General features: G+C 36.7%; 1 protein-coding gene and 1 long non-coding RNA gene across 5 annotated transcripts in view; one reads left to right on the forward strand and one right to left on the reverse strand.

Annotated features, from left to right (window-relative positions):
• LOC105143509 (uncharacterized) overlaps nucleotides 1-12,648 on the forward strand; it is a 559,838-nt gene extending 547,190 nt beyond the window's left edge. For all 4 annotated transcript variants that reach the window (XM_087403654.1, XM_087403657.1, XM_087403655.1 and 1 more), the window contains one exon: nucleotides 10,659-12,648. In XM_087403654.1, the coding sequence (XP_087259780.1) occupies nucleotides 10,659-10,949 (291 nt within the window). In that variant the 3' untranslated portion in view covers nucleotides 10,950-12,648. The remainder of the gene's footprint in view (nucleotides 1-10,658) is intronic.
• Nucleotides 1-13,143, reverse strand: part of LOC105143508 (uncharacterized) — a 230,683-nt gene that overhangs the window by 178,744 nt on the left and 38,796 nt on the right. The window lies entirely within an intron of this gene.

The raw sequence follows: 13,143 nt of genomic DNA on the forward strand, positions 1-13,143 counted from the left end.
AATTTTTATTTTATGAAAAATCTACATTTTTATTTTTACAATAGTTTATATTATGAAAAAAATTTTGCAATTCATCTTTTAAAAAATTTTTTGCAAACTAAAGTTGTTATTTATATGTTATATTTAAATTAGCATCATCTTAATAACAAGTAATAAATGCATATAGTTATTTATTGCATCTCTCGATTATGTTTATTATAATCTATTATAATCAATGTATCAATCGTGAAATCGCGGTCTTATATTATAGTTCGTTTGTTTAGTTCGTGCACAGTCTATTTATAGTTCAATTTGTGGCTTAGGACCCTCGTTAAGGGTCGCGAGTATATTTATTTGATCGCACCGAGTTCAGAACTCTCGAAATCCATTCGGTCTGTCTTCGACATGGTGGTCGAACGAAAAGAATTTTTATGAGGGCGTTAAACAAGCGGCGAATCTCTAAAGTTTTGTTTCCCAAGCACGATCAGTTTATCGTTCAACGAACGATCGAAAAGTTCATGTTATTGTCTATATTTTCTTTCCTTGTTCTGTTTATAAAAAGTTATAAAAAGTCATTGAACTATCTGTTTCGTATAAATTCAAACCAAAAAGCATCTTTGTACATTGATTTTTTAAATCTTGCGTATAAAACTACGAATTATAGAAATTTTATTTATATAAACTTTGCTTAAGAATTAATCTATAGTGTTTGTCAATCTATCGCTATTTAAAAAATAATATTTTTACATAATGTAAAAATAAAAAACTTGATATATTATTAATTAACTTGGATTATTTGTTAATTAGAAAATTGCTATAACATTTTCATATTAAAATTTTCGATTCTGATTGATCTTTACGTTATTAAAATATTATGACTATAGAGCACCTCGTGTAAAAGAGATAAACGGCTGGTCATAGTTAATGTAATTTATTGGTAATTGAAACCACACCAGTCGTCGCATATTGCATAGCCAATAGATGGATTAAGGCGCGGTTAATAATCATCCACGTTTACCGTGAAATTGGGAGTCTAATTGATTACCTTGCGATAATTGCTCTAGTGAGAAAAATAAAATGACTCATCAATAGTATAGGACTAAATAACTTCGCTCGCACGATGTCCACGATGATTGCACGCATTAACGATATTGAAATTGTCACTCTTTAAGCGGGATAAAATTTGCATATAACAGCTATGAACGCAGCTATGTCATTCATTAACGATGAGTCAGAATGTAATTCTTCAGTAGATCAAGTTATCATTGCGCTACCATTACAATGCGTGCTAATAGTTTGTTTTAGTCAATATATACTAAAAATAAGGCGTTGGCTTTTGTCTGAAATTGAATTTCTATGATACTGTTCGTACACGATCTATAAATTGAATTTTTAACAAACAACTACTTTCAGATATCTTCATATTTGACGACCCTTCTGCTTCTGTGATTACATGTCAGTCCGACATAATATGTCAACCAAATGTGAATGAAACTGGCATTAATTACCTTAGACAACTCTAGCGATTACAAGGTCGCGTTTACTCATTGCACTTGGCAAATATTAATATCAGAACTGCATGCACGAGCGTATTTCATGTTAGACAAAACGTTAATAGTAGTAATGCGCTACGAATGACGAAAGAGTTATTCATTAAGTTAATTACTCTTAATTAATCAATTCTTAATTTGAGTGGATTGTAAAGTTTTGCCTAACGAGAAAGCGCCCAACGATTATAATAACTCAACAGAGGTCGTATAGAATTATATGCTCTTTTTTCATTTGCTTATTCTTTATCTCGAAAATAACATTATATATTAATATGAAAATAACATTATACATTAATATGAAAAAAAATTCTACAGCATTATATTTGCTATGATAGAAAAATGTATCAAGACAACGCGTTATTCATACAAAGTAAAATAAAAACTAAATCAACTAAATAAAATATGAATAAAGACCCTCTATTATAAGCGTTGCTAAAGATCTACAAAAATAAAACACTCTCGAATGTTACCATAAGTCTACTTATTAAAATGGTTTTCAATGATATCTTTGGCAAGGATATCAGCCGTAAAGACGAGATAAAATGTGACGCGATTAAGCTTGAAAAGCAATCTGGGTTTCTCGATGGTCTCTTTGGCATCCGCGACGGTATTCGCCTATTCGTATCGCCGTAATATTGTACAAAGTAAAAAAGTCCACACGTACACAACGGTAACCACTAATCCGATTTTCGCGACAGGTCGATCTCACGCCTGGTTTGATGGCGTTTGAACGGTAACGCGTCGGCTGCGTACGTATTCGACTCGAAGCAGTATAAATCAAGAGTTTATGGTTACGAGAGAGAAGTCAAAGGAGGCTTTGGTCGTCGCTTCGACCGTCACACATTTTACCGAAATCGTCGCAGCGCATAGTACCAGACGATATATGTATAACGGGCATACCATCCGTAAGACTCGTTTACACGTACACGCGGGAAATGCTCTCTGTCAGTGAATCATCATTAATATATTATAATATATATATATATACACGTGTGCGTATACGCGATAAGTAAGATATGTAATATGTTCGATGCAAAATTACTGATCCAAACTTTTCTATTATTCTACCGCTCTCAATTACTTAACTTAATTATGACGTGCGAAATTTTTTCTTTCTTTAATATAATGATATTATATTGAAAATAAATATAAAAAAGACAAAAATTAATAAAATAAAATATATTAATAATATGTAAATATAATATATTAATAAAAGATAAAAAATATATATTAATAAAATATAAATATTTATTATACGTTGGAGTTATAAAGTACGCTTCATTTATGAAATTAGCTCGAGAGATTCTTAGAAATAAACTTCTCAAATGAAAAAGGAGGATTAAAAATATTTTCGTGATATTCTTATACAAAGTTTTGAGTAAGATATAATAGTAACAAAGAAATATGCAAACGGTACGTGTATATAACATATTCTTACGATTGGACAGCATAGAGAAAACTCGGTAGATTCTACACACGCCGTGTACTTTCTTGCCTTGTTGTTGCGTCCGAAACGCCAGTTAATATTGTTGAATTGTCGACGAATAAAGCGCGGACCTGGTGGAATTTCAAATTCTTGGCCGTAATACGATCAATCTTCGGCTGCTCGTTATCCGTCGAGTTCTCTACGCCGCTCAAATTACTCGGCTTTAAGTGTCGCTACTCGTGGTTTGCCCGTTACGAATGCCAAAAACGACTGCGCCCAATACGACAGTTATTGACAGAATATATAGACGGCGCAATAAAAAGCAGTATAAATATGTTATTACAGAAATAGTAAGTGATTACTATAACAATAGATATACGTGCGGAGTACAAAATATATAAAATAACTCTGTGGAGTGTGGATACTTAAATTCCGAAGATTCTGACTAGAGCATTTAAAATAAGAATATATTTTCTAGAAAAATTTAACTCATTTTTTTTCTGAAATAACACTTTACAGAATAATTGAAACTAAAATAGCAAAATTATTTTTTACAAATAAATTATTGTTGATTTTTTTAAATCAAAATCTATCTATAAGCGAATCTAACATAAATCAGAATTACTACAAATAAGATATATTTTTCAACAAACAAAGTCGTATCAAATAAACCTCTCGATGTCACAAACTGCAGCGATCGTCACAGTTCAGCCACGTCGCAGAATTTAGAATCCGTGACCGCCGATTAATCTCTGAGCGGTCGTTATCCGTCAGGTTCTCCACGCTAGTCGCGCTTAGAGTTTAAGTGCTGGGCTTGGTAGATGGTCAGTGATGGTTTCCGGAAGTGTTTTCTGTGCTATTACGACGCGTGATATGAATCGATCGGATACAGCGAGATGGAACTCTGCACGCACGCCAATTCGCATAGACAATGAAAGCAAAGACATGATTATGAAGCTGGGTAAAATTAGAGCGCACCAAGAGGACGCGGAATGAAATTTGATATAACACTTCTGTGCTTTGCGACTGTTTCGCGAAGGCGATGCTAAATTTGAGTGCGAAAATGAAGTTTCTTAATGTAACACATTATATAATTATTAACATCAAAAATATTAATCAGTAGATCACAAAGAGATTCAATAGAATAAAGAAAAATATTGAATATTTTTAGATATTTACCTCAAGATATTTATTACCTAAAGAATATAAAAAATAATAATCTGAGGTTTTTCATCTCAATGTGATTTCCTGTGATATCACAACGGTAGACTTTTTTTTAATAAGCACGATTTATGTAATGATATAGCGCAGATTAATGCAATTAGAATTTGCTGTCGAATTTTATAGCAATTCGCATAGTTTATTTCTTCGACGTTGTGACAATGAGTTGGGCAAGAGTAAAGTGGGAGGACTAACTACTTGCTAAGTTCTTGAGATTCTCTCCTCGAAGAGATCGGTAGGGAGGAAGGGTTACGATCTCGTTGATTGCTGTAGTTCGACTATGATCGTATCGAAAATTGTAATCGCCTGGGGAACAATTAAAAGAAGAAAAAATCTGCTGGCAATGAAACGTTGTAATAAACTTGTGCAACTCATAAGTTAACGTGCGCTGGTTTATCATTTTATCATGTTTTTTGAATATTAAATTATGAGACTTGTGTAAATATCACTTGAAATTATTTTTTAACGCAAGTTAGTTTAAAATTAATGATTGCATAGTAGTTTTTAATGCTTTTTTACAAAGCATCTCTGATTCGACAATTTAAAATTGATCAAAACATATGAACATTGATATAATCCGTCGTTTTAAAGGGAATTTACGTGTACCTGTCACTATTTCTGCGCACTTTGAAATGAATGTATCGTGTATAACAGTTGATATATTTGTATGTATCTGGAGTTTTCAAGTCATTTATTTCTATTTTTCTGACATTCCTCTTTGGGAAAGTGAAGATATTTAACAGCCATCGCAATTTGGACAAATGCTATAACATAAAATTGTAAAATTTCTATCGAGTATTATACGCGATTTCACGTTTAAAATATTTAATACTTTTCTCCAATCGCAATTTATTTCCTCCGATGAATAATCGATTCAATTCGCTCTTAATCTGAGTATTGAGATACTTGAAGAGCTTTCGGTGGTGCTCGTCATCCTTATTGCGATATTTAATCTCCGCGGGACGTGTTTCCATTACAAAATATTTCTGTATTTGTCTGCAAAGTTTCCTAAGAGTTTATGAGGAAACTCCGCCGTTAACTGGCCAAGGTGGGTACATCTCGAAGAACCTCTCCGGTGTTTGCCTCGCGCTACTACGGTGCTCTCTTTGCCATCCCCTTAGTTTCACCACTGGTACTCTGAGCAGCTCCTTTACCTTTTTCAGCATCCTCCTTTCTCCCGCAGCTATAGTGGTACCGCAAAACTCACCCCCTTCTCAGTGCGCGCGAAACGCGCGTGGCCACAACCGAGTCTCCGGAAGTCCCGGAGAAGCTGTCGACGAGACCGACTAACTTGCATAATACATTTTAATTTATAGTGATATTATGTAAAACAACTTTACATGCGAGTGTTTGACTGTGCCGAGACACAATAGTAAATGCTTCGAATTATTAATGCTTAAGATGATACACCTGGGCATTTTGGTACACAACAATCTATATGTATAAAAATAAATGTATAAAATAAAAAAAAGATTTCTTTCTGACTAATTATTATATTTATGACTGATTATTTTTTTGCCTCTTGGCATTATATTGGTATCCCTCTACTTACGGAATTTTGAGACTTTAATCATAATGAATCGTAATTATTATATATAATTCTAAATCTATTGTTCTTCTTTCTCTTTTAGTAATAGATATTTATATTATTAGTTACGTTGGACACAAAATAATTTCACAGTTATGTGAAAGTAAATTAATACCCGTTTCTACCAATGTAGATTAACTTTAATTTTGGTTCAATTTACTTTTTATCTTTTTTAGTTCTTAACATATACTGTTGCAAGTTCGAAGATCCGTAAGGCAAAGTAGAGTATTTGTACTGCAAGTAATAAAATAAATATATACAAAGTATCATGAGATAATGCATTAATTTTTATAGTCTAGCATTTGGGTATAAGAAATTATTTTATTTATAGAACCTAATGTACGTTTTCAAGTTAGAGATGATATTTTCCTCATTTTACTCTGAAAAACACGGAATCAGGGAAAGAAAAATTAAACGGAGAGTCATGCCGGAAACCGTCTGTATAAATACAGCTGCGACATGTCGCGTTGTAGGAGCAACCCTATAACGTCTTATTCTGCATTGATGTGTTTCTACTTTCTCATTATTTATAGTTTCCTCGAAAGGATGACTCTCTGCGCGCGCGAAGCATGTTATACACATATTTAATTATATATATAATAATTAAATTTATATATAGATTACATGTACAGAGAATTGGTACATTTACGTTTAATTTTTATTAAAATGTTTCATATAGGTAAACAGCAGGAAAATTGCTTTAACCTTAACGAGTTTGAGTATTGTAGTTCATCGGGTAAAGTCGGTTGGTCCGAACAGACGATTCGTACGCCATAGTGATAATGACAAACATAACCATTACTGGCCAGAGGTTACTAAGCAATAACGCGGAAGAGCAGCTTTTCGGTCACGGTAGCTTGGTGGTAAACCGAGATAAAAACTGTTCGTCTAGAAAATTAAATAATAAATTACCTCTACTCCTCCCCTTCACTTCTCTCACGCACACATACGCAAGTCCAAATTTACCAGCGACTTTCATACAAAGATGGCAATTAAATATTTTTCTTTTTATATTCTTCTCGTAAAATGATAGCGCAAGCTTGATTAATTCGCTGTGCAATTAAAGTCGACCGATCTTATTCTTGTTCCTGCGATATCGTAAATGTTTGTCCATTTTAACGAGTGAATCACTTAGCCAGGTGTTAATGATCTGTCGGTAATCAAGATAAATTGCCCGCACTGATCCCTTGCTCAATAAAATCAACCGTACAAATCGAGTCCTTATAACTCAACCACAAATTAAAACGTTTCTTTCTCAAGTCCTTTCACGACACGAATCGGGCATCAATGGACTTTCGTATTAAAAAGTCGTTGAACTATTCGTAATTACTTTTTTGATTGGAGATCTTATTTATAAAAAAATATCTCAAAACTAATATTCAGACGCAAAAAATTGCAGATCAGATTTTTTATCAATAATTAAAAGTCTATTTCAACGAAAATAATAAAGAATAAATAAGAAAGATTTTGTAATATAAGCTTGACACACGAGTCTGATGTATAACGGAACGTTGCTCTAGACAAGAGTCAATTATTTCCGACACACACGGAAAACACTTCCGCCATGCACGCTTCTCCATTTCCCGGCGCCAAGCCACGAGACGCGGCGCTAAAAGACCTAAACACCGCAAACCCAAACGCTCACTAATTTTCTGTTTAGTCGTAAAATAAATTCTCTACGGGCCAGGAGGGTGCAGTAGGTTCGAAACGAGGAAAATGGTTCTCGGGCGTATTTCCACCCTTTTCGCAGAAGGGCGGCGTTTCGAGCATCGATGGTGGTGGCGGTGATGCTGCCATTTACCGAGCAGCAAAATTTCAAACCAGAAGTAATCGAATTTGTTGGCGTCGTTTAATGAGAGCCGCACAATAGTTGTCCGTATAATTGGTACATACCCCTCCGTTCACGCTATCGCGACCTAAACGATCCTTCCTATACAACTCTCCTCGCGACTTTTCTTCTAACTCATCAGCGTCATTGCCAATGAGAATATAGAAATGGAAAGAGAAAGAACTGTGTGTTCTTCACAGTGCGGTGTAATTATAATACATATTTGACTCGAACGGTTTTTTATGAGAATATACTTAGTGGATTTTAATTGCGCTCAAACGATCAATAAAATTATTTTATCTTTCCTAAAAAATGAAACTTATTCTCTCTTTGCAGAATAATTGGTACTTTTTGACGCATTCATTTCTTAATTAACAAGTAGAGCTTTAAACTATCAATACAGAGTCATATTTTCAAATACTAGTGCTTTATTCGTTTTATCAATCATTGACAAATGAAAGAAATGTCGGCTACCAAATGTTGTCCGATATTCGAGAACTTCTGTATGAATCCAGCTATTTACTAATACAATGATTAAATGTTCCATGAAATCACGAGTTCCACGTCATAACATTTTAAGAGTATTCCCTACATCTGAACATGGCACATTTTAACTCTCTTGGGTCACAAATGCGCGTGTGTACATGAATGCGTGAGTAAGTTTTTTGAATAGGCTTGAAATTTAGAGCTTTCATCAACGAAACGTTTCTTTGTCTCTGCCGTTTAATTACAAAGCATTTAATCGCACGATCATTCTTATTCTTTCCCTTACTTTAGTCGTTATATCTTTTGTTTACTCGAACATGTGTTCTCTTTCTCTACCTGTCTATCTTCGCGCCTGACAAAATTTTAGCCATCCGTTCAGAGTCCCGATGCTCGAGTTAACGAAGGCCAATCCAAATCGTATCACAAGTTGAATGTAAGTATCGCGTCCGCTTAGAGAAAAAATATACACTTAGAGTATAAACGGGGTACATCGATCCTTGAAAACAGTATGGACCCGCTCTTTCGTTCCGCTCGTCGTAGAAAGTTTAATGACTTTTTGTTAATTAACGTCGTGCAGACTACGAGCTTAGAGTAGCGATGGTCAGTTCCTCTCTTCCACATCCTTCTCTCATGTCCCCCCCCCCCTCTCTCTCTCTCTCTCTCTCATTCTCTTGTACTTTTCGCATGTTCGCCCTTGTTCAATGGCAAGCGCGTTCATGCCTGTGGATCGCTCTCGCAGTGCCGAATACAAACACGCACGCCGGTCACCCCGTTGTCCACACACATGGAATTGCGGCCATGCATTGGACCGCCGAGCGCGAAACAATTTGCCAGTCGATAAATTTTTATAGAAGGTCGCGTCGGCGGAGAGAAGAGAGGCTAGAGGTGGGACGGTAGGTACCCGCCACCGAAACGGAATTGAATCGATATATTTATGTGCCGGTTACCGAGGGAAAGGGTTGGCGTTAGCGCTCGTGTAATTGCCGCCAGGGTAAACTTAATTTCGAGAGACGACCGACTGCCATGATCTAATCCGTGGAATTCGTGCGTCACTCCGTTTACGGTTAAAGGTGGACCGGGTGCAACCTGGATTTTCTATTCAACCCTTATCTCTGTTCAGTTTACTGCTTCTTTGTGCTGAATAAATTAAACAAGTGTTTGTTAACGTAGTCATTTTTATTATTAATTCTCATCATTATAAATATTTTTCTATCAACGGATTATTTCCTTTACATAATTACATAATTCCTTTTATATAATTACACACTCATATCCTACATGTGGAATTGTTATATAAGTTTATTTTTCTCTTATTTCTTTCAAATAATAATTGAATAAGGATATAAAATAAAATAAAAATTTGCATTTTGTTGTAGATATCAAAGAAGTAATGGCAACCCAATTCTTAGAGTTAAATAATATTTTGTTATTTTTAACTTCTGTGTGTGTCAAAATCAATCCATTTTTATAATTGAATAGCTTAGTTCAGCCGAAATAAATAATTAACATTTATAATAACATATGCACTTAATAAACAATAAAATTTACATTTAAGTCAAATTAATACATTTCTTGAAGTTAATTGTTTAACTCCATTGTTTTAGTTAAATTAACGATGGAGCAATTATTAAGTAGGAGCAGTGGCGATCTATTATGAATAATTAAAAATGACTGAAATTGCGTATAATTTGATGTGTATATGAATTTATGGCAATGCGTATTCTAAGAATATTTTGACGCTTTTTATCCAGTTGAATAAAAATGTAATAAACAGTTCTTTGGACCCCTTCAGCTTTGAAATGTCAGGAAGTGATAACGCACGAGACCACAGTGAACACTTTGCATCGACTAGGTACAAAGTGATATTTTCGTGGCTGTCATCGACGATTGAACTTTAGGCAGTTGTACCTCGGGGACCGATAAAAGACCGATTCGTTTCATTATCGCCGTATCCGCTGACAATCCTCGCGGATTAATGCCCTTTCGTGTTCCGGCGCGGTAAACGGCGTCCTCGGAATTTATTGTAATTGGTCTTTTGATATAACGTCGCCGCGCGCGCTCACGTGCCGCGTATTTTCACCTCTCTTTCTCTCTTTTCTCCTTTCCACCTCTGTCATTTCCCCCTTTCCTCTGTCATCTCGTCCCAGCCCTTCGCTGCCACCGCCGCCATTCTGACCACTATTCTCCGAAATAACGATAATATTTTAGGAGACATGAACGATGAGCAGCGTGGTTGTTTTTGTTAACCTTTTGCAAGGATAGTGTGAGCGATACTCGTAAATCGGACGTTTCTTTTTTTCCTAACGCCATGAGTTGAGCCTCAATCTTGTTTCCTCTGATGGAACATTTTTTTTCACGTTCCATCAGAGCGCTTCTCTATGGATTTTGAAAATTATTAATTTATTATACTTGCATCTCTTCATCTGTTTTGTAAAATCTTATACACGACGATTTAATTGCTTAAATTCCTTAGATATACCAGCTGCATTCTTCAATGCTGCGTGAAATACTTCTAATTCGTTCAAGTTAAATTTTTTATGCTTGTCAAAGTATTTCGTATGATACGACGTTCCTTTCCAGGTCGTGTCAGCCAGTGAACGAAGAAATTCCATTGCCTCGAGAGCGACAGAGTATTGCACAGCGACGGAAGATGGGCGGCTGGGAGAGACAAGGTCGGGATGTATCTCAGCAAACGACTCGAACTCAGAAACCGAGGTCGTTCGAGGAACGTACGAGAGACGAAACGCTCGAAACTCGAAGGAAGCGCAATGCACGGGGGCCAGGCGGTGGAGAGAAACGAAGAGAGGGGGGAGAAAAGGATGGTGCCGTTGCTGGCTGCGGAGGGCAAAAGACGGGGGGGTTGCTGGCTGAAGAGGCAATATAGGAGAAAGCTTATTATTGGACTTCGCTGCACCCGAGAAGAGAACAAAATACAGGCGAGCAGTGATTGCTGTTTCCAATTGAACCCCTCACCATGCTATGCTCTCTACCTGAATGAACGTGCTAGCGGAAAATAATCAGGCCCCGCCCGGAGCTACTATCTAGTATTCGCGTATCCACCGCTGTCTTCTTAGTCTTCTTCCGTCTCCGCGCGTATCAGAGTTGTTGCTCAACGTCCCCGCTTGTTTCAGGTATCGAGTAACGACTAAGTAAACGTCCGTGAGAATTCTCATCTTATTCTCTCACCGCGAAGAAACTAAAATTGCTTAAGAAATTATCTATTGTCGGAATTGCATGTACCTTATAAAAAGAGACAATTAGAATAAACCACGAAATCTATCACAATGTAATGTAATACAGTAACAATGCAATATAAAAGAGAATCTAGAGTATCTTAAAGAAATCGGATTACAATATTTCAAAATAGCAATATATATGAAAATAATAATTAAAATATCAAAGTGTGCATTGAAGATGTGCCAATTACTAACTTACTAAAATATATCAAGATAAGTATTGAAGGTGTATCAATAATTACTAAAGCTAATACAACATGATGAATTCCGAAATCGAACGACATATCATATATCCGTCTAAACCTCTCGGTCTTACCTGTCGCTTCAAGTGATGGTGTAAAGTAAAGTAAGTGGCCGCGGGTAAGAAGGCGTTTGTCGAGTGATAGGGTGGAAAAGATGGAAACGGGTCTTCTTGATAAGTTTGGAGGGGGAAGGAGTAAAGAGGAAAAGGTGGAACAAGATGGGTGGGGTGATTCGGGCGTAGTTGGGTGGCAGTAGGATGTACTCATCCGTTGCAGTGCTGCAACTAATGAGACATTGCTAAAGGGCACAAGAGTAGGTGGGTAGACACGACGGGACATATACGCGCGGGGTAGTAGGCGATATACTTCACCTGAGACTCAGCTGTAGACTGCAAGAGATAGACGACGACGACGACGACGACGACGACGACGACGACGACGACGACGACGACGACGACGACGACGACGACGACGACGTCAACGATGAGGACGAGAGTGCAGGCACAATTAAAACTGACGCTCCTAATGGCAAGTCAAACGCCGACGGGCTCAAGAGATTCTTGACTTTCCAATGAAGCGATTGTTTCATATTCCTCCGCGCGCCTCACCCGCTCTCACATCCATCGACCTCATCCCGCCTCCACTCATTTCTATCCTCTCTCTCTCTGTCTCTTTCATTTATTCTCTTGTTCGTGCAGACCCGACACATGAATCCTGAAAGCTCGATGGAGCGAGAGACGAGGCCATGCAACACGGGGGATGAAACCGGGAAACTTTAAGAGGGAGGAATCAGCTTAGATCTGTACACGTTTGCGCTGGCTTGGAGAAGGTGCCTGTCTGTCGTTAACAAACATGGCGCGTCCTTATCCAATCTCGATGTCTCGCGAATCTCTCCCCTATCGCGTGATATACTCCGTGTCTGTCATCTATGTCTTTCGATAAGATAAATTTACATTATAGATTATCCTTCTTATATATTAAATATTTATACAGCATATCTTTTTTCTAACTAGGAATATTTTTAAAATAAAAGTGACAGTATTATGTATGAAATGCATCATGAATAAATATTCGTTGAAACAATTTCACAAAGAGTGTCTTTATTCCCGAAAGATTCGAGAACATACATTTGAATAAAGCTGTACAATGACGTGACAGTGATTACCTATTCCCTTAGAATTAGCGGAACGATTTGACATGCATGAACATAGGCAACGCAGGTAAGAAAGATAAAATTACAACTATCACCTTTCGGCCTAATAATAGGCCTTTTTATTCGCATGTAATTATCTCACCAGGTGGAATCGTTGCCCTTTACTAAACGCAGAGATCCTCGTGATTCGTTCTTCTTCAACCTTCGTTTCGTTCCTTATGGAGTTTGCATTACTAAGGACAGCTGCAAATTGTTTTTCTCTCTGGAAAGAGAGGGAAAGAAAGGGAGGAACAACAAATTCTTTGTTTACAGACTAGCGTTCTGTTAGCCGGCATGAAGCTTTGCATCTACGGGTCGCCAACTAATGAGCAGCAAATCTCAAGATAACTGCGGGAGCACGCGCCGCCGCGTGCTGAACGCTGATGGCAAAGATG

This window comes from Acromyrmex echinatior, chromosome 2, assembly GCF_024713525.1.
Source record: "Acromyrmex echinatior isolate Ae372 chromosome 2, ASM2471352v2, whole genome shotgun sequence".
Taxonomy (NCBI): domain Eukaryota; kingdom Metazoa; phylum Arthropoda; class Insecta; order Hymenoptera; family Formicidae; genus Acromyrmex; species Acromyrmex echinatior.